Genomic DNA, 21,091 nt, shown 5'->3' on the forward strand with positions numbered 1-21,091 from the left:
GAGACCCAGGGCTGTGAGCACAGGAAGTGGACCTGAGCTGCCAGCACCGCCTGGTCCCGGGCAGAGGAGGACTCGGTACACAGTGCTCATTGCTTGGAACTCTGCTGACCACTTCCCACGGTCAGTCAGGGGCTGACATCCCAGAGAGGCCTGGGCAGGTATCCCCTGCCCACCAGTCCCCACATGGCGGGGGCCGTCCCCTCACTTAATCCCCCCACCAGCACTCGCCAGTCCCAACAAGCAGAAAGGGACTCACTTGGAGACCAGCGAGAAGGCCTCGGAGCAGATGGCAGGACAGGGGACAAACTTGATGAGGATGTGGCCCAGGGCCGCAGGGAAGTGGGCGCGTGTGACCTTCTCCAGCACGGAGCTGAACGTGTGGATGTCGGCTGCCTTGCAGGAGGGGTCCCCCGAGCCCGTGTCCAGGACGTTCCCCCCGTGCAGCACCAGCAGGAGCACTTGCGTCTTGCAGGAGCGCTGGGAGAAGACTTCCTGGAAGGGACATCGGTGGGGACAGAGAGACAGGCAGCAGGGAGACAGGGAGGGATAACACCATGAATCTCACACACACACACACACACACACACACACACACACACACATACACACACACCCGGGGGGGGGGGCAGCAGGGGGGAACGCCTGCAGCCAGAGAAGCAGGCACTGTGCCCAGCCTGTCTCAGCTCCAAGTCAGGGACTTCTCTTGCCCCCATATGATGAGGGGCACGGGCTGCCAGGAAGGCAAGCCCCTCAATGTCTGGGTCGGAAGGATCCCAGGAGGCCCTTCTTGTTCATATGAGAGCCACAAGCCCAGAGCAGGAGGGGGTGCTGCCCAGAGTTGCACAGCAAGCCAATGACCCGCATGGAAACTAGGCAGCCTGTCCACCAGGACTCTGCCTTACATCCTGAGCACAGAGGTGGGCCCCGACAGCCTCGGAAACCCGCCTACCTCACTGTCTTCGTGGATCTCAATGCTTCCTTGGGCCGGGAACTTCTGTCTTCTCAAGGAGACCCGGTACAGCTCTCCTGAGGGGGAGCAGAGCAGAGCTCAGCTGGCAGGAGGCGTGGGCCCACAGGCCGTGGGGCGATAGCGTCGGAGCTAGGGCGTCACCCTGCTCAGCCCCGGCCTCCGAACCAAGCACAACGTGAAACCCTTTCTCCTCCTATAAAGCGGAAGCCCAGCAGGATGAGGCTGTGTCATGGTGCTGTCCCAGGGCCAGCAGGGCCACCCTAGGAAGGAACTACCCTGATCTTTCCTTCACTAACAGCAACAGTGTAAGGGTCGTCCGATGGCTTCCACTTCCTGTATTAGACAGAAATGTGGGCCGAGCATCCTTCTGGAAACAACCACAGCCCGGCCAGCGTGGCTCAGTGGTTGAACCAGGAGGTCATGGTTCAATTCCCAGTCGGGCACATGCCCGGGTTGTGAGCTCCATTCCCAGTGTGGGGCATGCAGGAGGCAGCCGATCAAGGATTTACTCTTATCATTGATATTTCTCTCTCTCTCTCTCCCTTTCTCTCTGAAATCAATTAAAAAAAAAAAAAAAAAAATATATATATATATATATATATATATATATATATATGTATTTTAAACTGACCACAGTTGCTGGATTTTAAAAAACTAATTATGTTTGAAGCTGTCAGAGGCCTTGAATTATGGGAACCCCATGCAGGGGAAGATGGCTCCTCAGAGGCAAGGCCAGCATTGGGTGCCACACTCATGGCTACTCTTCCCCTCCAGCTGTGGGGGAAACCAGTGCTGCCAGAAATGTTCTCCTTGCTCCCCTCAGTTGCCTGGCTCAACGCCCCCACCTTCAGGAAGTGCTTCTTGGCAGCCAACCCTCCCTGCTCTCTCTTTCCTCCAACACAGACACTATACTCCTGGGCCAAATCTGGCCCATTGCCGGTGTTTATAAATAAAGTTTTATTGGAACAGAGCCATGCCCATTCATCTGCGTATTATCTGTGGCTGCTTATGTGCCACAGAGACTTTACAGCCCGCAAAGCCTAAAATACTTACTGTCTGGCCCTTTAAAGGAAAATTTGCTGACCCCCTGATCTAATGCCTGAATATCACTGTTTTGGACTCTCAGGTGCAGAGAGACCTCAAAGACATCCAGCAGCCCCCTCGCTGCCTACGATGATGCGGCCACCACGAGAAAGTGAGGAGTCCTTCCTTCCGTCCAGCTGGCCCCTCTCCCCTTGAGACGGGTACTACTTTCTCTGTGTGGCTGAGCCTCACAGCTAGACTGTGAACCACTTGGTTGCCTTCAATGACAGGGAGCTCATCTCTTAAAGCAGCCGGTTCGAGGCAAGGGTGGCCCTTTCCTTCTTCTCACTTTCCCCCCACCCCAGCCGAGAGCCTGCTGCACCCTCCCAGGAAGCACATTTGGGGAGGGTCCTTCCCAGGGGCTTTGCAGGCAACCCTGGCAGGTGGGCTGGTGTGGGTGGGAGCCTGGCCAACAGCCAACGTGTGTCTGTGTCATCGTCTCCTCAGCCACTACTGCCAGGAATTCCAAACGAGAAGCTTTGCCCAGCAGGGAAGTGCATTTTTGAAATCGTCTGTCCTCGCAGACACAACCCTGGTCTAAGGGCAACTGCTTTATGAGCTCAGAGCTGCTGCCCACACAGACAGGAAATCATTTTGTAAATGATGGAGGGCTCTGGCTTGGAGAAGGAAGAGGAAAAACTTGTTCTGAGGCCTGGCTCTGCCCAGCACTTCCTAATGCTCCTTCCAGGGGCTCCGACTCTCCTGCCTTATTTCTAACATCCTATACCTTGCCCTGGACCTGGCCAGAGGACACCTGGGCCCTGCCCTCGGGACAGCGTCACAATAAACGACAGCAGTAGATGGTTCTGTTTTACTGAGGACGGATGTCCCAGGCCCTGTGTGCTGTACAGGGATCATCTCGTTAGTCCCCACAAGTAACCTCTGGGTTTTGGTCCTGTTATTACCCCATTTTACAGATGAGAAAACTGAGGCTCAAGCAACCTAAGTCATTCACCCCTGGCCACACAACTGAGAAGACTGAGCGAGCTGGCACATGAACCCAGCTAAGACTGCCCCACACTCAACAGAGGACAATGCTTGACAAATTGTTCCCTCATCCATCTGACATCCACGGCTTCCGGGGGAGGTGGACAAGAAAATCCTCATTCTGCAGAAGAAATAGGAGCACAAATCCATAAGTGACACCCCGGAGACGGAAGCCCAGTTTGCCCTGGGGGACCAGTTCACCAGCAAGAGAAAGAGGCCAGGAGGGAAGCCGGGTGTGGCTTTGTGTGTGCAGCCTCGTGTGCTGCTGAAGGGCAGGTGGACCGGGAGAAGCCAGGAGCCGGCAGGGCTGAGTCCGTGGGTGTGGAGCCTGGGAGGGCCCTGATCTGGGCCTGGGAAGGACCCTTGGGAAACCATGGACTTTGGAGCCAGAACACCTGAGTTCAGACCTTGGCTCTTACCAGCTGTGTTATCTGCACCTCAGTTTTCTCATCCAGAAAATGGGGATAATCATGGCAGTGACCTCCTGGAATGGTGATGAGGATAAACGAGTTCATGTACAGAAAAGGCTCAGAATGGGAACTGGAACATAGTAAATGCTATGTAAGTGATTATTATTATTATCATTATTATTACTATTATCATCCAGGGTGCATTGGGGGGCTTAGGACTGACTACAGCTGATAAGATAGGGCCAACCCTGGCTGGTATGGCTCAGTTGGTTGAGCGTTGTCTCATTCACTGAGAGGTTGCTGGCTCAATTCCAGGTCAGGGCACCTGCCCAGGTTTGGGGCTCAATCCCCAGTAGGAGGTATGTAGGAGACAGCCAATCCATGTGTCTCTCATCAATATTTTTCTCTTCCCGCTCTCCCTTCCTCCCTCTTTAAAAGCAATAAAAGCATATTTTAAAAATAAATAAAAAAAGATGGGGCCAGAGGCTGATGGGGACATTGCCGCCCCCGCACTCTCCTGCCTGTCCCCAAGTCCTCCCTGAGCCCTGGCAGGCTCCGGGCCTCGCTGGGCTGGGTGCCTACTTGCACTGGGAAGCCTGCGTGCAGTGTGATTACAGGATAAATACTGTGATTGCCACAGCAAGGCTATAAATAAGTCGCAGGGAAGACATGAGGGTCCTGCCATTTGCGGGCACCATGCCCCGCCCCATTAGGTGGGGGCTGCATCCTGCACCCTCACTGATTACACAGACGGGGGAGCACCCACCTCCTTGATCTGCCTGGCTCATTGCTGTGAGGCCCAGCTCCCCGGGGGCCCATGCGATGTTCTGGGCACCAAATCAGGGGACAAGTGCTGTATCCTGGCTGCAAACTCTGCTGAGGCAGTTCCTGGCTCGGTGGGGATGGGAGGCTGGCAGGTGGTCCCAGCCCATCAGCTCTGACCCCTAGAGAGTCGACTACCAGGACCAGAGTCGCCCCACTGAAGGTATGTCCCCGTCTTCACAGAAGCCGCTGCAGACAAGCAGAAAGGCCGCCTGGGGCCCCCCTGCCTGTTCCTCGCCCACAAGGGCTCTCTCTGCTCTTCCAAGAACCAGACATCCCACCACAGTAACGGCGGCCAGCGGCTCCGACTCACCCACAAGGTATCACTCTTTCCCTTGCCTGCCCTGAGCCCTCCGCCTGGTAAGCCCTGCCTCCCTTTGCAGACTGCAAATTCTCACCTGTCCTCAGAACCCTGCTCAGCCGCCACCGCCTCTGGAAAGCCTTCTCAGATCTACCGCAGCAGACATGGCTGCCCCGGGCATGGGGAGCAGGCCAGGCTCGTTGCTGCGAGGTCACCCGTCTATTCCCCCTCAGACCGCAGCCCCGAGACGGGGTGTAGCAGCTGTCAGGGCTCAGTGTGGCGTTTCTGTGAAAACTCATTACAAGTGAGGATCCAGGGCGCACACCGCCTGTGAGGCAGCTCTGGGCTGTCGAGCCCCAGGAGAAATTGGTTCAGGGCAACATCGTCCACTGGGAAGACATTTCTTAAAAGCCCCGAGGGACACCGCACTGGGAGCCTCTGGGAATTCTAGAACAGCCCGGCCCGGGCTTGTGGCGCCGCATCTAGAGGCTGCCCCAGAGCCGCTGGTGACCAGATCTGCTGGCTGGGGCCTGGGCGGTGGGAGCCACATGCCGCGGTGGGCCACGTCCTGTGCATGTCTGTCTGCTTGTTTCTATTCAGGCTGGTCCCTGTGTGCTCTGATATGGGCTGCGGGGCGTGGGGGGGGAGGGCGGGGGAGACAGCTGTTTTGTGACAAGCTTTGAGGCGGGCCAGCTACCACCGTGCTTGCACTTGCTTCCAGCACCCCTGCCAGTCCCGGTGCTGGGACTGGCGGCCCACCCAGCTCACCATGGTTCCCCCTGTCAGCTAAGGAAGAGAGGCTGTGTTTGCTTAATCACCACCTTGGAAAGGCACAAATGGTGATCATCCCTTCTAACTACCCATGTGCCATACTGCTCCTGGGACAACCGCCACGGTCGTCACCCACGCACTCAGCACCCGAAGCACAGACGCCCGGCTTGGCCCAGCCCCACCGTCCCCATTCTCTCCTGCCACCTGCGGCTGGGACCCGGGAGGGGTGGGTGCCCCCTAGCTAAACAGACACTCCATTCACCCTCCATCCTCCCGGCCCCTGCAGTGGCCCCGTCTCCATGACTCACCCCTGGGGTCAACGGAGCGGAGCTGGGCCCAGCGTGGGACCGTGGGGCACGTCCTGAGGTGCATGGACAAAGCACCTAAGCCCCTGTGGGTGCGTGGAAGCACAGGCCTGGCATAAACCATCTTGTGTTCGAACCCAATGGCTTTGCTCTCCTGCTCGGTGTGGGTGCAGGAGACATGCCTGGGAAGACCTGGGCGGTGCAGAGCCTGGTGCCGCAACACGCAGGGGGCTCAGAGCCCCCGGGGAAACCACACGGAGAGGGACACACACGCTGGACGAGGCAGGAGACAGGCCATGGGAAGAGTCACGTGGTGGGAAGTGAATGCCCTAGTCAGAGGGTGACCTCAGACGCCTTCCCCACGCCATGGCAGAACGAGAGGTTCCGAGCCAGGCAGTCAGGGATTCTGAGCCCAAGTGTGAGGACACGGTGCCCCGCGTGAGTTCAAGCCTCCGTGCCCGGCAGAATCACCCCAAGGACCCCGACAGCGCCGGCAGGTGCGATTGGCGAGTGGCTCTGAGGGACTGGGGAGAAAGGAAGAGGAGCCAGGGAACTGCAGGTGGCCAAGGTCACCTGGATTTCAAAGCGATTGATGCCAACTAGGGAGCTTGGTGCCGATTCCCAGACAAGTCCTGGTGCAAATTCACAAACACGCGTTTGGGGAGCCCTTAGCAAAGGAAGGAGCAAGCTCTGATAGGTTCGTTCCTTGTCAACCCTCCTCCATTGCTGGCTGAGGAGGGTCCCTGGCCTGGAACTTAAGGGAACACCTAGGGCTGGGGGCATCTGGGGAGGGGGGACAGGAGCAGAATGACTAACAGGCAAGGGAGCGCGCAGCTCTCAGGACAGCTCGGGGCGTGGGTTAATGAATGGAGCCCGTGCAGGAAGCCTCGACGCCAGGCCTCCCGGCTCTGCCTGATGTGAACGGCACAGCACGAAGCAGGGGAAAGAAGGGACCCTCGTCCGATGATTCTTAAACCTTTAAAAGCTGGGGGATCTTTTATCCCAGGAAATTTTCTTTAGGAGCCCAATCTGCAAAACAGATGGAAGTGGACCGGCTCTGGGGGAAGCAGGTTGGGGGGCCCAGAGCCTCACTTTCCTGCTCCACTCCCCGCTGCCCCTCAGCGGCCCCTGGGGCTCCACCGAACACAACTAAAAAGCTATCACCTGTTCACCAGCCAAACTCCAGGCCACCCTCCACCCCACCCTGTGAAAAAAACAGCAAACTAGGTGGAGAGGTGGGTGGATGGGGCTGTGTTTTCGGGGGAAACACGCCAAATGTTCATAAATGGTTTTGTCTAAATGATAGGACAATGGGTGATATTTTTTAAGTTCCTACTTCTCTCTATTTTCCCGTTTTTCTCCAGTGAGCCCATATTTTTTTTAGTTTAAAATTATTCCTGAACATTTCTATTGAACAGACAATACAAACATGTGTCTCATTGATGATAAGAACATTTTTAAACAAGCCACAGCCCCTCCTTGACTAAATGTAAACACTACAAACAAAATAAAATGTTGTCCTGCCCTCTCAGAGCTGACAGGCTAATGAGGAAATATAAAAAGGAAAAGAAATGCTTGTGCAAGGAACGAATGAACATCAAGCACACTGAGTGAATTACGATCCTGTGTCTGGGTTAAAAAAAACAACTCGAGTACTGGCTGGTGTTGCTCAGTGGATAGAGCATGGGTCTGCAGACTGAAGGGTCCCGGGTTCAGTTCTGGTCAAGGGCACATGCCTGGGTTGTGGGCTTGATCCCCAGTAGGGGGCGTGCAGGAGGCAGCCAATCAATTATTCTCTCTCATCATTGATGCTTCTATCGCTCTCTCCCCTCTCCTTTCCTCTCTGAAATCAATAAAAAATGTTTAAAAAAAAAACAAAAACTCGAGCCCTGGCTGGTGTGGCTCAGTTGGTTAGCCACAAAAGGTTTCAGGCTTAATTCCTGGTCAGGGTGCATGCCTGGGTTGTGGGCTGGATCCCCAGTAGGCGGTGTGCAGGAGGCAGCCAATCAATGTTGGGCTCTCACGTGGATGTTTTTCTCTCTCTCTCTCTCTCTCCTTCCCTCCCTCTTCCTCTCTCTCTTAAAAAAAACTTGACATCACTTGCTGGTTTCTACTATTGATTATTGCCCAAATTTGTGCCAGGGCTGAAAATACCAAGATGAATCAGATACAGCAGTGACTTCAAGGATCTAGCAAGTGCCTAGGGTCACATGATCAGGGTCCAGTCACATGACAAAGACCTAGATCATGTGATCACGCCTGGCCACATGACCAAAGGCTGCGAAGAGCCTGAGCCAGGATAATAGGACCTCCAGAGGTATCTCTGAGGCTGCATGCACTGGAGACTTCAGTTCACAATGAGGAGGGACATCCCTGCTGTGCCCTGCACCTAGGGCCACTTTGAGAGCATCTCTGCAGACCAGTAACTGGGCAGGAAAGGGTGGAGGGGGGCCCAGCCTGGAGGAGCCCAGGCGCTAGGGGACCTGGGGGCTGCCCCTAAATCCCTGCAGAGCCTTGCCTGGGTCCCAGGAGCAGAGGGCAGAGCCGGGATGAAAGGGGGTGTGGTGGTTTCTGGAGAGTTCCACGTTTTCAACACAACCTAGGAATGTTTACAACAGTTCAGGAATGACCCGTGCCGGCCTGAAGAAGGCAGGGAGTTCTCCTTCACCAGGTTATACAAGCAAGTTATGTAAGTGACCACTTAGCAGGGACGCCAGGGCAGGAATTTCCAACCAGACTTGGGGACCTCGAGGCTGAGGCCCCTCCTCGGACTCCGTAACCCTTTCTTTCGGTGTCAGAATCCAATCAGGTCAGCCTGGCTTCACCGGGCTAACGAGGCCAAAACCCCGGAGGGCCAACTGGCCCCCCACAGAGACACTAGCCCAGACCATGGCCTGACCCTTCCCAGGGTTTGAGTCCAGATCCTGCCTCTTGAAAACCTGTTGGCCACCCCACGTGAGCCTGGGGATAGCTCCAGGGAGCAACTCCTCTTGGAACCCAGCCCAGATCAGGAATGTCACCATCTCAAATCAGGCCCAGTGAAGCTTCCAGATATCCAATCACAGCAGAACCCCCTTAGCCTGCTACAACGTGACACTAGGAGGGCATGGCGCCCCCTTTCCTCGTGACCCTCCTGTAATAAACGCAGTCCTCTTAAGATCTGTCCCGAGTTTCTCATCGTCACCCAGGGTCTCAGGCAATCTTCCCATTCACTCTGAGCAGTCAGGGTGCTCTCCCCATTTTACAGATGAGAACACTGAGGCTCAGAGAGGGTAAGTGGATTATCTCCATATGCATGTGAAGGGATGGGGCTTTGAACCAGGTCACTAGGCCAGGACTCCTTCATCCTCCTGCAGCGATGTCGCACAAAGATGAGGTATAAGAAAGGGGTGTTCTCATCACTCTTTCAAATGCCTCCGTGCCACAGCCTGCCCAGCAGAGTGATCCCTGGAAGGAAGGACCCTGTCAGGCTCCCCCTGGCTCTGCTCCATTCCGCCTCACCCTGGCAATCCCCGCAAAATGAATGTGGGTTCCAGAAAAAGGACTGGGAATGGCCCTTGAACCTACGAAAAGGTGCACTCGACCTTAGAACTCGAAACTAGAGGAATGCTCATTACTCCAAAATGCCTTTCCTCACCTCTCAGACCAGCAGTTGCCAACCCCGTTACCCAGGGTGTGGGAAAACAGCCCTCACTCATGGCTGGAGAAGGTGAGAACCAGCCCCGCCGCTGTGGAGGGCAATTTGCCGGTGTCATTCAAAATGCCCAATGCCCTTGACCCACCAGGTCCAAGTCCATGTGCATCATGACACATGCACAACACGAACTGTCGCCAACTATTTATAAAAGAGATAAAAGACAGAAAGCAGCCCCCTGTGCCCGCCCCATGGGGGCTGGTGAAACAAATTATGCTGAAATAGGACACCCCGTTGCAAAGCCCCGCCTCTAAATGTGTTGGGATCATAATCCCAACGCCATATGCATTGTCTGAGGAAAGCAAGGTGCCAAGTGGGATGCTCGGGATGCTCCCATCTGTGAGGGTTATAGATAAAAATATGGATCGATGAATATTTATGGAGATGTTCTGGCATGCAGAGGATATTTCTGGAATGGTCTATACGAAACTCGTCATAACCTTTGCTTCCCGGAAGAGGGCCTGGGTGAGCTGGGGGACCGGAGAGGGAGGCACACTCGTCACCTTTTGTTCCTTTAAAATTTTACACCGTGTGTGTTCCCTACGCAAAAGGCACATTAAAAATCAGAATTCTCTCAATGCGCACATAGCAGGGTGGTTTTTCCCTGAGATGTTAATGCCTGCTTTCTCCTGGCTCTGGCTGCTCTGCCTCTGGGGAGATTTGTGGCTGAGCTCCATGGGTTTTGTTTCCAAAAGTACCTTTGTTCCCAGAAAGAAAGGCTTTGAGGAAACAGATGCTCTCAGGCTGCAAGTCCCAGCCCTCCCCAGGCTGAGAGGAATGTGGGGTGCCCTCCCAACATGGGGTACCTTCACACCTCCAGGGGGATGGACAACAACTCCAGGGGGCCGGGCCCCCCTCGGCCCCAGGAGCTGCAGACCAGGACGAAGGGACCGCCAGGCTGGGGCGGGCGCACACCCTCACAGCCCCCCCCACCAGGGTGGGGAGACACCTGGGGCTTTGAGAGGCCCCTGGAATCACAGAGGGGGAGTTTCACCAGCAGTTGGATAGATATGCAGGGTGAACAGTATAAATTGGTGTCTAGAAAAATGAAGGAAGCTTGTTCTTTCCTGTGTAAGTCTGTGGGCTGTGCAGGATGGTCTTCATTTGTCCCCATCCCACCCTCCAGCTCCCAGCCCAGCCAGGGTCTGAGGCAGAGACTCTGGCTTCAGGCTGGGCGTGGCCAGGGGAAGGTGCCCAGAGGAGAACTAGGGAGTGAGGCTCCCACCCCACCAGGTCACCAGAGGCAGGTCCCTCTACTGAAGGCCACAGCCCCTGGGGGGATGGTTCTCTTTGCTCTATTTTATTCCCAGAGGCTATCAAGTTGCTGGCATACAAAAGCTACTCATTTTCAAACAAATGAATAAATGAACAAATAATGTGTTTCCAGTTTGCACCCCTGTAGGTGTCAGAAGCTGTACACGTCCCCAGCAGAGCACCGACACCACAGGGGTAGGCTCACATAGACACACACGTATCTGTGTGTAAATAAATGCACCAATACATTGACATACACGCAGTGCACACACACAAATGCATGGGCACACAGGGCACACAGGTGCCTACACACTACAGCGGACCATGCCAAGCACAGACATACGCACACACACACACACACACACACACACACGCGCAAGCAAAGTGCTCCCAAGGCGGATGTCTGCCATCCTGAGCTCATTAAAGCTGGCTAAATATAGCTCGTCTGCAGCTGTGCTCAGCAAGCTGCCCACACAGACCAGAAAAAGACACCAGTTACCAGGCAGAGGAGTGGGGAGGCCAGCTGTGGGCAAGGGGCTCTGTGTGCCACGCCCATGTGGGCAGCTAGGCGGCCCCACGACTGAGGGGGTGCAGGAGCATTCAGAGCTCTGGTCACTGACCCCGGCTGTGGGCATGAGGTCAGACCACAACCCCACGATGGGGTAGATGATGCCGAACACCCCCATTTTCTCTCTACGTCCCTTTGTGGCAACCATACAGGTTCGTCTGACAGTGAATCTGGTGAAGGAGCCAAGCTCAGTCCAGGACCAGGAGCTGGAGCAGGACACAGCCTGGGACAAACCAGGCTCCATGGGTGGCTAGGGCAGCACTCGGGGGGGGGAGGAAGACCAAGGTCAGTCCGGAACCATTGAGACCCAATCGGGACCAGTGTGGGGTCTTGCTCTGGAGACAGAGAGAAGGTGGAATCCCACTGGGCACCCCACTCTAATGAGCAGGCTTGGCCGTGGGCAGACCCTCCCGCACCTGGGGCAGCTGCCTGCTGCCGCCACTCCCTCCTCTGATGCCAGGCACTGGCCCGGGGCAAGCCATTTACAACCACAAGTGTGGGCCACCTGTGTCAGGTCCACCAGAGGGCCCCATAGTCAGTCCTCCTGTCCTGGAATCTCCCCCATCAGGTGGGGGTGAGAGAGAAGAAGCCCCTCCAACTCATACTTTCCTCTGCACATTCTGGACCCCAAGGTGTTTGGGGGTGGAGTGAAGCTGGCTCTTGAGGGGGCACCTGCGTGACACAGGGGACAATGGGGCACTTCCCCAGAGGCCTGGGGTGACCGAGGAAAAGAGAAGTTGCAGGGAAACGGGAGCTCAGACCAGACATGGGACCACGCTCTGGAGGTGGAGGCGTGAGGAGACCGGGTTCGAGCACCTTCCTCAGAAGGTTGTTTATTTACCCTGAATCCTTGTCTTCCCTTTGTGACATGCTTGTAATGACCATGGCCCTTCCCAGCTCCCAGGTCATCATGGAGATCAGAGACCAGCCAGGACAGCGCCCTGCACTCTGTAGAGCTGCTGAGATGAGAAGGGGGAGAGTAAGGCGGCCACATGTCTCCTGGGAGAGCCAGGCTCCTCCCTGGAGATGGACCTGGTGGGCAGGGGAAGGAGTGACTGCTCCACTGAGCCAACAGCCCCGCCCTTAGCCTCTTCTGAGATGATGGCAGGAACCAGCAGGGAGGGGAGGCCCAGTGTCTGATCCGGGCAGCGGTGAGTGGGGCAGAGAAGGCAGGGACCAACAGAGCTGGGTCCCAAGGAATCGCTCTGGGACCCCAGTCCTTCCTACACTCTGCTGCCAGGGGGCTGGTTGGGTCCCCTCCACAGGGATGATGGGATGCTCAAGCTTCCCAATTGGCCTGTGAGAAAACTGTGCTAGAATCTCCACACTCCTTCCAGAAGCCGGTGTGGACGGGCAGGGGAGAGCTGATGGGATAGTGAACAGGTGGGTCAAGCAGGGGTGAGGCTCATCCTTGGCGGGCGAGGAGTCGCAGGAGGGTGGCAGGGGCCACGAGGGCAGATCTGCCTCCTGGGAAGGTCTCCCTGACACTCTGGAGGGAGGACTGGAGTGGGAGAGACTGGAGGCAGGGAGGCAGCAGAGGGAGGATGGACCGGCCTGAGAGAGAGAAGATGGCGGCCTCAGCTAGAGGAGGGACGGGGGGACAGAGAGGGGTGGAGGCGCGGAGAGATCTGCGGGAGGTAGAATGGATACTCTCAGGGGTCTGACCTCACTCTGGAAGGTGACAGAGATGGAGAAGTCTAGTAGGGCCCCGTGTTTCTAGCTCGGGTTTGTGAAAAATGGCACCATTTCCTTTGGATGGAGGACCAGGAATGAGGTTCCAGGAGCAGATGCTTAGTGCCCTGAGGGCTCGCACCCAGCACTGTGGTGGCCAGCTTGGAAGCACTCTGTCGGTGTTAGCTGTGCAGTGGAGTGGTGTGGACAGGGCTGAACAGAAAGACATGCAGACCACGGGAACCAGGAGACAAAGAGGCAGCAACAGAAAACCAGAGCAGCTAAGGGACTCCAAGTACAGGGGGCACCAGAGGCGGGACAGAAGGCGGGCCACAGGCAGGAGCTGAGGCTGCACAGCAAGTCAGTGAAGGGGCCCAGGTCTCCTGACCACCACCCAGGCTCTTTCTCTCTCCTCTGCCCTACCCAGCCCCACACACAATGGTTCCCAGACTTCTCATGTCTGATTCCAAATAATAAGCACAAGCAGCTGCGTGATGAAGGCTGGGGCCACCTGGTAGCCACAAAGGAGGGAGGATTCTAGGACATTCCCCTCGCCAAGGCCACGGCAGATGGCCCAGGGCACACCTCTTTCCCTGCACTCACACTTCCTGCAGCAGGTGCAGGTGGGCTCCCTGGGAATCAGACTTCTGAGGAAACACTCAGCCAGTAACAACTGAGACAGCCACAGGACCAACAGCGTCAAAAAGACAGCTCCGTGAGGTGATGAGCTTCGTCCCACACCTGTGCCAGGTGTTCCAGTTGCCAAGGCTCATCCAAAAGCCAATACTAAGTGAGAACCATTAAGTGCTTCTGTCACTGTCATAATTAGCTAGCCAATACTCATAATAGGCAGAAAGCAACAGGGAAGCCAGACATGATCAGCATGGTCATCTGGGCAGCTTCACCAGGAAGCTGCAACGTCACACCCCCCAGGGAACCACCACCAGCCCATTCCCTGCAGACCACTGGGGAAAGGGGTCAAACAGAGGGGGAAATGGGCACACGGGCCGTGAAGTCAGGGTGAAGTAGGGAAGGTGCTTGCCTGTCCGTCTAACCTGGAATAAAGATCACTGGCCAGGAGGGTGGACCCCAATGCAAGCCCATGAGAATTTGGGAATACCTAATCCCCAGACAAAGGAATTCTCTCTCTCTCTCTTATTCTCTCTTGCTTCTCTCCTGCTTCCTTGCAGTCTCTTGCTCTGTGTCCTGCACTCACCCGTGCACTAGCCCATCACGTGGCCTTAGCAACCACATGGCCCATAGCCCTGTGGACCCCACGCCCAATGCACTGCAGCTGGGAACACGAGCTAAGCTAGCTGGATGCGGGACTGCACTGTGCTTTACCGTGGAGCGGGAACACTGGGCAGTGGCTTTAGTCCTCGCTCGGCTGAAGACACAGCTGGACTGTGTCCAAGGCAAGACCAAGGGAGATGGGGCCTTGGAGGGGAACCCCTTCCACCTTACATCATCAATGAAGCTTTCCACGATCTCCCATCCTCCCGTGGGAGTCTCAGGAAAAGCAAGAGCTCCACTTCTACCAGTTACAGGAGGGGACTCAGGGCACCCCGCCAGCAACACCTCCTCCGTGAGAGGCACCCACATATATTATCTCCACCCCCTCAGCAAATCCGGGAAGTAGCCATTATGGTCATCTTTCCACAACTGAGTAAACTGAGGCTCAGAGATGTTAGATAACTTGTCCAAAGTGGCACAGCGAGCAAATGAAGGAACTGGGCCTCAGCCCCAAGGTCAATATCGTTAAAGCTCAGATGCTAGGATTTAAGGCCGTAGGATTTAACCCAGCCCCAGGTTTTCTGGTTCCTGGTCCAGGGCAATTTGTGGCACTTCCCACCTTGTTTTCAGTGAGGTTTTAAAAACCAAGTGGAAATTACAATAATATACATGGGTGTGACTGTAAATGGCAAATCACATTGTAAACATCAGGCGTTACTGTTATTCTGTTTTTATTAAGGGTCGCAGACTTTTATTTTGCCAATCTTTGGACTCAAAATGAACAAATCACCATCAATTACCTCCATCATTTTATAAGAGAGAAAGTATTAGAATGCACAAATTTGTAGGCAGGAAGCAATTGTGGAATAAAAAACAGTTCTCCCAACGGAATGGAAAAACATATAACAGTGTTGCTGTTTTTTCACTGTCAAAATAGGTTTGTCCTGGGAATCACTGACTTTAGCGAGCATTTCAGCTCCGGAATTCTTCCATCACCTACTGTTATTCTCCACTAAATAAGAATATTCCAGGCCCAGCTGGTTTGGTTCAGTGGATAGAGCATCGGCCTGCAGACTGAAGGGTCCGGGTTCGATTCCCGTCAAGGGCACATCCAGGTAGACAGCCGATCAATGATTCCCTCTCATCATTGATGTTTCTATCTCTCTATCTCTCTCCCTTCCTCTCTGAAATCAATAAAAATGTGTTTAAAAAAATAATATCCTTAAGCAGCATAATTCTGACCACAATCTATACTTATGTTGAAAAAATAAACTTACACACACATGTTTCTTAGCCAGTTCTAAAAGATACCAAACATTGGGTCGATTCGTGGTTTGGCTGTGGTTTCCTGTCCTAGAGGCCCAGAAGGAATGATCTGGGCCCTTTTCCTCTCTCAGGTTCCCAACATCCCCATATTAATCATGTTTTGTGGTTTTTTTTGTTTTTTTTTTTCATTTTATGTTGTTTTGACATCTTGGGGGTGCCTAGCTCGCGTGCCAATTCCTGGACACAGTAAACTGGCCTTTGCCTGTCATATGCAAACCAATCAATCCACCCCCTTTATCTAACTCTCACACCAAGCCCTATTTCCCTCCCTAAATCACCCAGGGCCAGGGAGCAGACTAGAGATTAGCCCTGGAGGCCGGAGCCTCAGACACTTTTGGAACCAGCCAGTCCTATGCGGTTTTCTCTGCTGCCTTCCTCCCCTCAGAAAATACGAGAGGTTCCGAATGCACAGGCTTCCCCTCCTCCTGCCTCCCGATCAAACCTCTGTCTGCTTCCCCTGTGGCGTAGGTTGGCGTGGCCCCTCCACTTGCGAACTGTAAATAATAAGGTTTTTCAATGGCATTGATTTCTCTGATTTGTCACTCAGTCACCTCTATAAGTTAAAATCCCGGGGTACATTTTTTTTTTTTTTAAATATATTTTTTTATATTTTTATTGATTTTTTACAGAGAGAAAGGGAGAGAGATAGTCAGAAACATCGATGAGAGAGAAACATCGACCAGCTGCCTCCCGCACACCTCCCACTGGGGACGTGCCCGCAACCAAGGTACATGCCCTTGACCGGAATCGAACCTGGGACCCTTCAGTCCGCAGGCCGGCGCTCTATCCACTGAGCCAAACCGGTCTTGGCGCGGGGTACATTTTAACACGGCTCCCCTCACCTTGCTGAGCTCAGTCCCTTACATTCGGTGAGGACACAGGAAAGGGCAAATGACCCCTCCTGCACTGCCCTCCCCTCCCCTCCCCACCCCCCAGTGCACTGTGGCCTGCGTCTCGGGGTTGCCCCTGACAGATGCAATGCCTCCCAGCCCCCAAGGGCTCTGTCTTACATCGCCACTGCATGTTAGACCATAGAAAGCTTCTCGGGAGGCCTGCGCACCTCCTGAAGCTGGAGCCAGGCCCTGGGAAGCTGGCATTGCAGGTACCCGACCTGCATGGGGACGGAAGAGGTTGGAGGGAAGCCTCAAGGAAGGCTGGTGCCTGCAGAAGGGGTAGGCAGAGTGGGCTGAGCCGCCCCCCCCCCCCCCGCCCCCACCGAAGAAAAGCAGTTTACCACCCCAAAATATGCCTTTTGAGATATTATTTTAAGCTGGTTATTTTTAAGAAACAAAAGACTCAGAAAAAGTCTTTCCCTCCCCCTCACCTGAGGGGGTAGAAAACCTGCCCACAGGAAGAGGGCTGTCACCTCAGCACAATATGAACTGAGTGGGGGACAGGAGGGGCCTGCACAGCCCCTCTGTGGCCCGTTGGGCCCAGCAAGCATTTGTTTGCCACAGGTTTGTTCTTCCTTATCTACCTGTGAATTGCCTACCCGCCTTTTGAAGTCCCAGACCCCTGCCACCATCTCCTCAGTCCAATGTGTCCTTAGGGAACCCTATGAGCACATATGTAATCCATTTGGTCATTTTTTCCTGTTCATCTGTTTCATGTCCATTTCATCATTAGTCCAGCTACAAGAACTTAGAAGGTTAGAAGGGAGGTTATTTTTCCTCCCCACACCCCCAAAGCTGCAACCACCGATCAAAATAGCAGGAGAGAGAAGTAAAGGGAGTTCTGAGCATCCATCCTCCTCCCAAACACACACAGGCTCCTCTCCCTGCCCCCAGCCTCGTGGGAAACTCAGTGCTGCCCAGAACAAAGATATGTGGCTCAGACAGTGCCCACCAAGATCACCCCACACCTCCAGGCACTATGTCCTGAGGTTACTTTGTCAGCAAATGGACATCTTTACCAAGTCTTTCCTGGTCGAATCCTCTGCTCGGTTCCCGGAGAAAACACAGGCAGAAGGCAGCCTGGAGGAGCCTGTATGCTCAGAAGGATGACAAGGCCTTGGGAGGCCCGGGCCCTGCAGGCATGGCCTCTGAGGGATGGGATGCATCGCTCATGCCCTGGCATAACCCTGGACTGAGGGCCTCTGACCCCAGTCACCACGTCACCGTCTGGAGTTCCTGGTAGTTGTGTCACCCGAAGGAGATGGTATTAAAGGCTCAGGAAGCCTCGCTCCCCATTCCCGTCCCCTCTCTCTCTCTCCCCACATGCAAACAACGCACGAGGCTTCCCTAGATCCCAGATCTGCTCTGTGAGCTCAGCCTCCCAGTCCCAGCCTCAGGCTGTCCCTCTGGCTCTGAAGCCCAGCTGTGCGGTGTGTGTGGGAACTCAGAACCCAGGGCTCAGCTCATGGGGCGGAGAGCGGCCCCAGGCCCTCTGATCCTGCCCACAGGCACAGTGACAAAGACCCCACCAGCCCCTGGGCTGTGAGTGGACAAGAGGCCCCAGGCCCTCTGATCCTGCCCACAGGCACAGTGACGAAGACCCCACCAGCCCCTGGGCTGTGAGTGGACAAGAGGCCCCAGGCCCATGGAGCTTGGACCCATCCAAGGGAAGGAAAGATGGGGGGGGGGGGGGGCGTGCAGGGGGGGCGGGTGTAACTCACTCTGCTTCTCCTGCAGGACGCTGGATGTGCAGGGCGCGCTCCCTTCTCCTGCAGAAAAAGGAAGAGCCATGAGCAGACATCCCCATCACTGCTGGCCAGACACTGGGAGGTCACTATGGCTGCTTCTGCCCCTCCATTCAATGTCTCCCTCCTGAGCTGGGTGTGGGCAGCCCCTCAGGCCCTGCCCCTCAGGCCCTGCCCCACCCTGTCCCACTTAGCTCTGGGTTCTTTATCCAAGACAAAGCATGCGCCTCATTGCCTGGGGACAAAGGGGGAGGGGGGCACTGGCCACCTTCCTCCTGGGCCTTCTTCTCTGGCACTTCCTCTCTCCCCACCGTCACACAGCACCCGCTTCCCTGGCGTTGCCCCTGTACACTTACTTACCTGCAGACAACTGCCAAGTCTCTGTCTCTAGTCCAGCCCCCTCTTCCTACTGTTTGATCCAGATCTCCAGCCGCCTCCCGGACATCAGCTCTGATGCTTCTAGGCTGCACGCCCTCACCGCGCCACCGCGAGGGTCCCGGCGCTGCCTCTGCCCAAGGCCCCACCTCAGCGAGGCACCACTTCCTCCCCCGGCTGGGAGTTGGCCACAGCCCTTTCCCTATTTTGTCCCCACATTCAATCAGTCACAGGGTGTGGGGCGTCTGCCTCCCAGTCTTCTCAACACACCTTCCCCCTTCTCGGGAGGTAGACTCCACAATGGGAGGCATTTCCGTGTTGTTCATGGGAGGGTGGGGGGGCGAAGGAGAGGTCAGGCCTAGGACAGTGCTTCTCAATATTTGTGAAATGAATAACTGAATGAAACAATCCCCTCTCCTCCGACACACAGACACATGCTACCCAAATACAGAACTCCATCCTGGCTTCTCAGAATAGCTTCTTCCTTTTACTGCAGAGCGCTTTTTTTCTATAATTACAAAGTAATACAAGCTTCTTACTGAACATTTGGGAAACACTAACAAAGCTTAATAAGGAAAAGATTCCTTATAATCCCATCACTGGCAGAAAACCACTGGTCCCATTCTATGTCATTCCTCCCTGTTTTTCCCATCATATTAGCTCTGTATTTCCAATAAATAGGTCGATGGCTGGCTCATGGAAGGCATCGTACATGATAACGAAGCAAAAAAACACTTCTGTACTTCAAGCTGAAGCATAAATAGCTCCCAAACCTTTAAAATATCATTCCAATGGCTATATAATCAGCTATGGAGATGATGTATCATGGTTGACTTTAACATTATCCCATTGGTGGTGTGGACGAAAGGGGCCACATGCTGACCTGACAAGCTCAGGGGAGGCCTGCATGGCGGTCTTGCAAACTCAGAGTCCTAAAGTAACCACAAAGGATGGTCTGAAATTAAACTTGAACTAAAAGCAGTTATGGTGGGCAGTTATGTCCTAGGCCAGTATCTTCACTGACAAGATCAACTTTGATCCTTACTGAGCCCATTTGCCTTTTTGCCTCTAAGATAACATACCCTTGAAATGTCTGGGTAATGTGTCACTTCCCTTTTTCTGGAGCCCCTGGGGCACAACCAAATGTGCTGGGCGCCAGGACAGATACTACAAATTCCTTCATTATCATGTTAATTGATCCTGCACCCACCTAAGTATGTGTCCATCATTTTACTTTTTATCCAATCCCAGGGGTTTCCCCTGCTTTGCTTTATCCCTCCTCCTTAATCTATCACCAATGAATTTCATGTAACCCGCTCTAGTCGGGGCAAGTGTGGGAGGCAACCAATTGATGTGTCTCTCTCACATCAATGGTTCTCTCTCTCTCCCCTCCTTCCCCTCCACTCTCTCTAAAAATCAATGGAAAAAATATTTTCAGATGAGAATTAACAACAACAACAACAAAAAATACATCCACCAAAGGAGACTCCTGGGTCAAAGGACAGGAACCTAAGGCCCTGATGTCACCGCCTGCTTGCTTTCCAGTGAGGCGCACCTTCTGATTTGCACACCCACCTGCAGCAGAAGGTACCTGCTGTCATCAACAGATACCTCCCTGGCATTGGCATTGGTCTGTTGAATTTCTCTGCCTCTGGCTTCTCCAGATTCATCTTTCTAGAGCTGGACTCCAGGGGCATCCCATCATCAAATTCCGAGCCTGGCAAGCAAGCCCCTCCGTACAGCTGCCGTGTCCCCAGGCCCGTGTCCTGCCGCCCCTCCTGCTCACCCTGCACCAGCCGGGTCACTGTTTCCGGATCCGCACTCACGGCACAGCCTGCACACCTTTACCTGTTCTTCCTCCCACTTCCCTCTTTCAGACTCACTGAGGCCTGCGGGAGGCCTGTGGGAGGGCTGGGAACCAACCCTGGGGTCATCTCTTCCATGAGGTCTCAACTCTTTCCCAGAAACCTCAATCTTCAGGACCTCTGTCCTCACAGGTCAGCTCTGGGTCCTAAGGGCCAGCACAGGGTCAGGTTCAGCGAAGGCCCCTTCCCTTCCCTCTCAAATGCCCTCAACACCGCGCCCCCCCCTTTCCCTCGCCCTCCCCATTTGCCTTGGGAACCTCAGAAACAGACCTAAGCCCAAACCCCCAGGAGCAGTAAAGCTCCCTATATCCACAGTGAGGCTGGAATCTGAGAAATGGAGGCCCCCACACCACGCCCCTCTGAGAGCTTAGCGAGTCAGCAGCTCTGTCTGAGCCTCCAGGCTCTGCAGGCAGAAGGAGCCCCTTGGCGCCAGGAGTCCTAGCCTTCCTCCTCCGCCGCCCTGTGTGTTTGGGGCCTTGAATATTCACACCTGTCCAGTGGAAGGTTGCCCTCTACCATGCTGAAGCCCCCCCCCCCCCCACTCCCCCCTGCCTTTTCTGCTTCCCAGGCGAGGTATCCTGGGCCTGGGGGATGGCACCGCAGTGGCTGGACTGGGGTCTGGGACATGGATAAGCAATGTAGAGGCCTCACCTCCAGCCTGAACCCAAGCTCAGATCTAGAGTCCAGATCCTGGGGCCTGATAAGGCCGTCTCTTCTGAACTTGACTGTGAGTTCCCCTAGAAATGTATCTGCAGCTTCCCCAAGGACCCCAGGTCTCCCAGGAAGGGGTCAGAAGGGAGTGGTTGAGGTGTTGGTGT

General features: G+C 54.8%; 1 protein-coding gene across 1 annotated transcript in view; it reads right to left on the bottom strand.

Moving 5' to 3' along the window:
* The window catches only part of PITPNM3 (PITPNM family member 3), an 89,192-nt gene that overhangs the window by 27,618 nt on the left and 40,483 nt on the right, over positions 1–21,091 (bottom strand). Inside the window, exons 4-6 of the mRNA XM_070393547.1 lie at positions 18,010–18,057; positions 950–1,026; positions 257–492 (exon numbers count right to left, since the gene is read on the bottom strand). Coding sequence (XP_070249648.1) covers positions 257–492; positions 950–1,026; positions 18,010–18,057 — 361 coding nt within the window. The remainder of the gene's footprint in view (positions 1–256; positions 493–949; positions 1,027–18,009; positions 18,058–21,091) is intronic.

This window comes from Myotis yumanensis, unplaced genomic scaffold (assembly GCF_028538775.1).
Source record: "Myotis yumanensis isolate MYYU_CA2020_CCGP unplaced genomic scaffold, mMyoYum1.0.hap1 SCAF_16, whole genome shotgun sequence".
NCBI lineage: Eukaryota > Metazoa > Chordata > Mammalia > Chiroptera > Vespertilionidae > Myotis > Myotis yumanensis.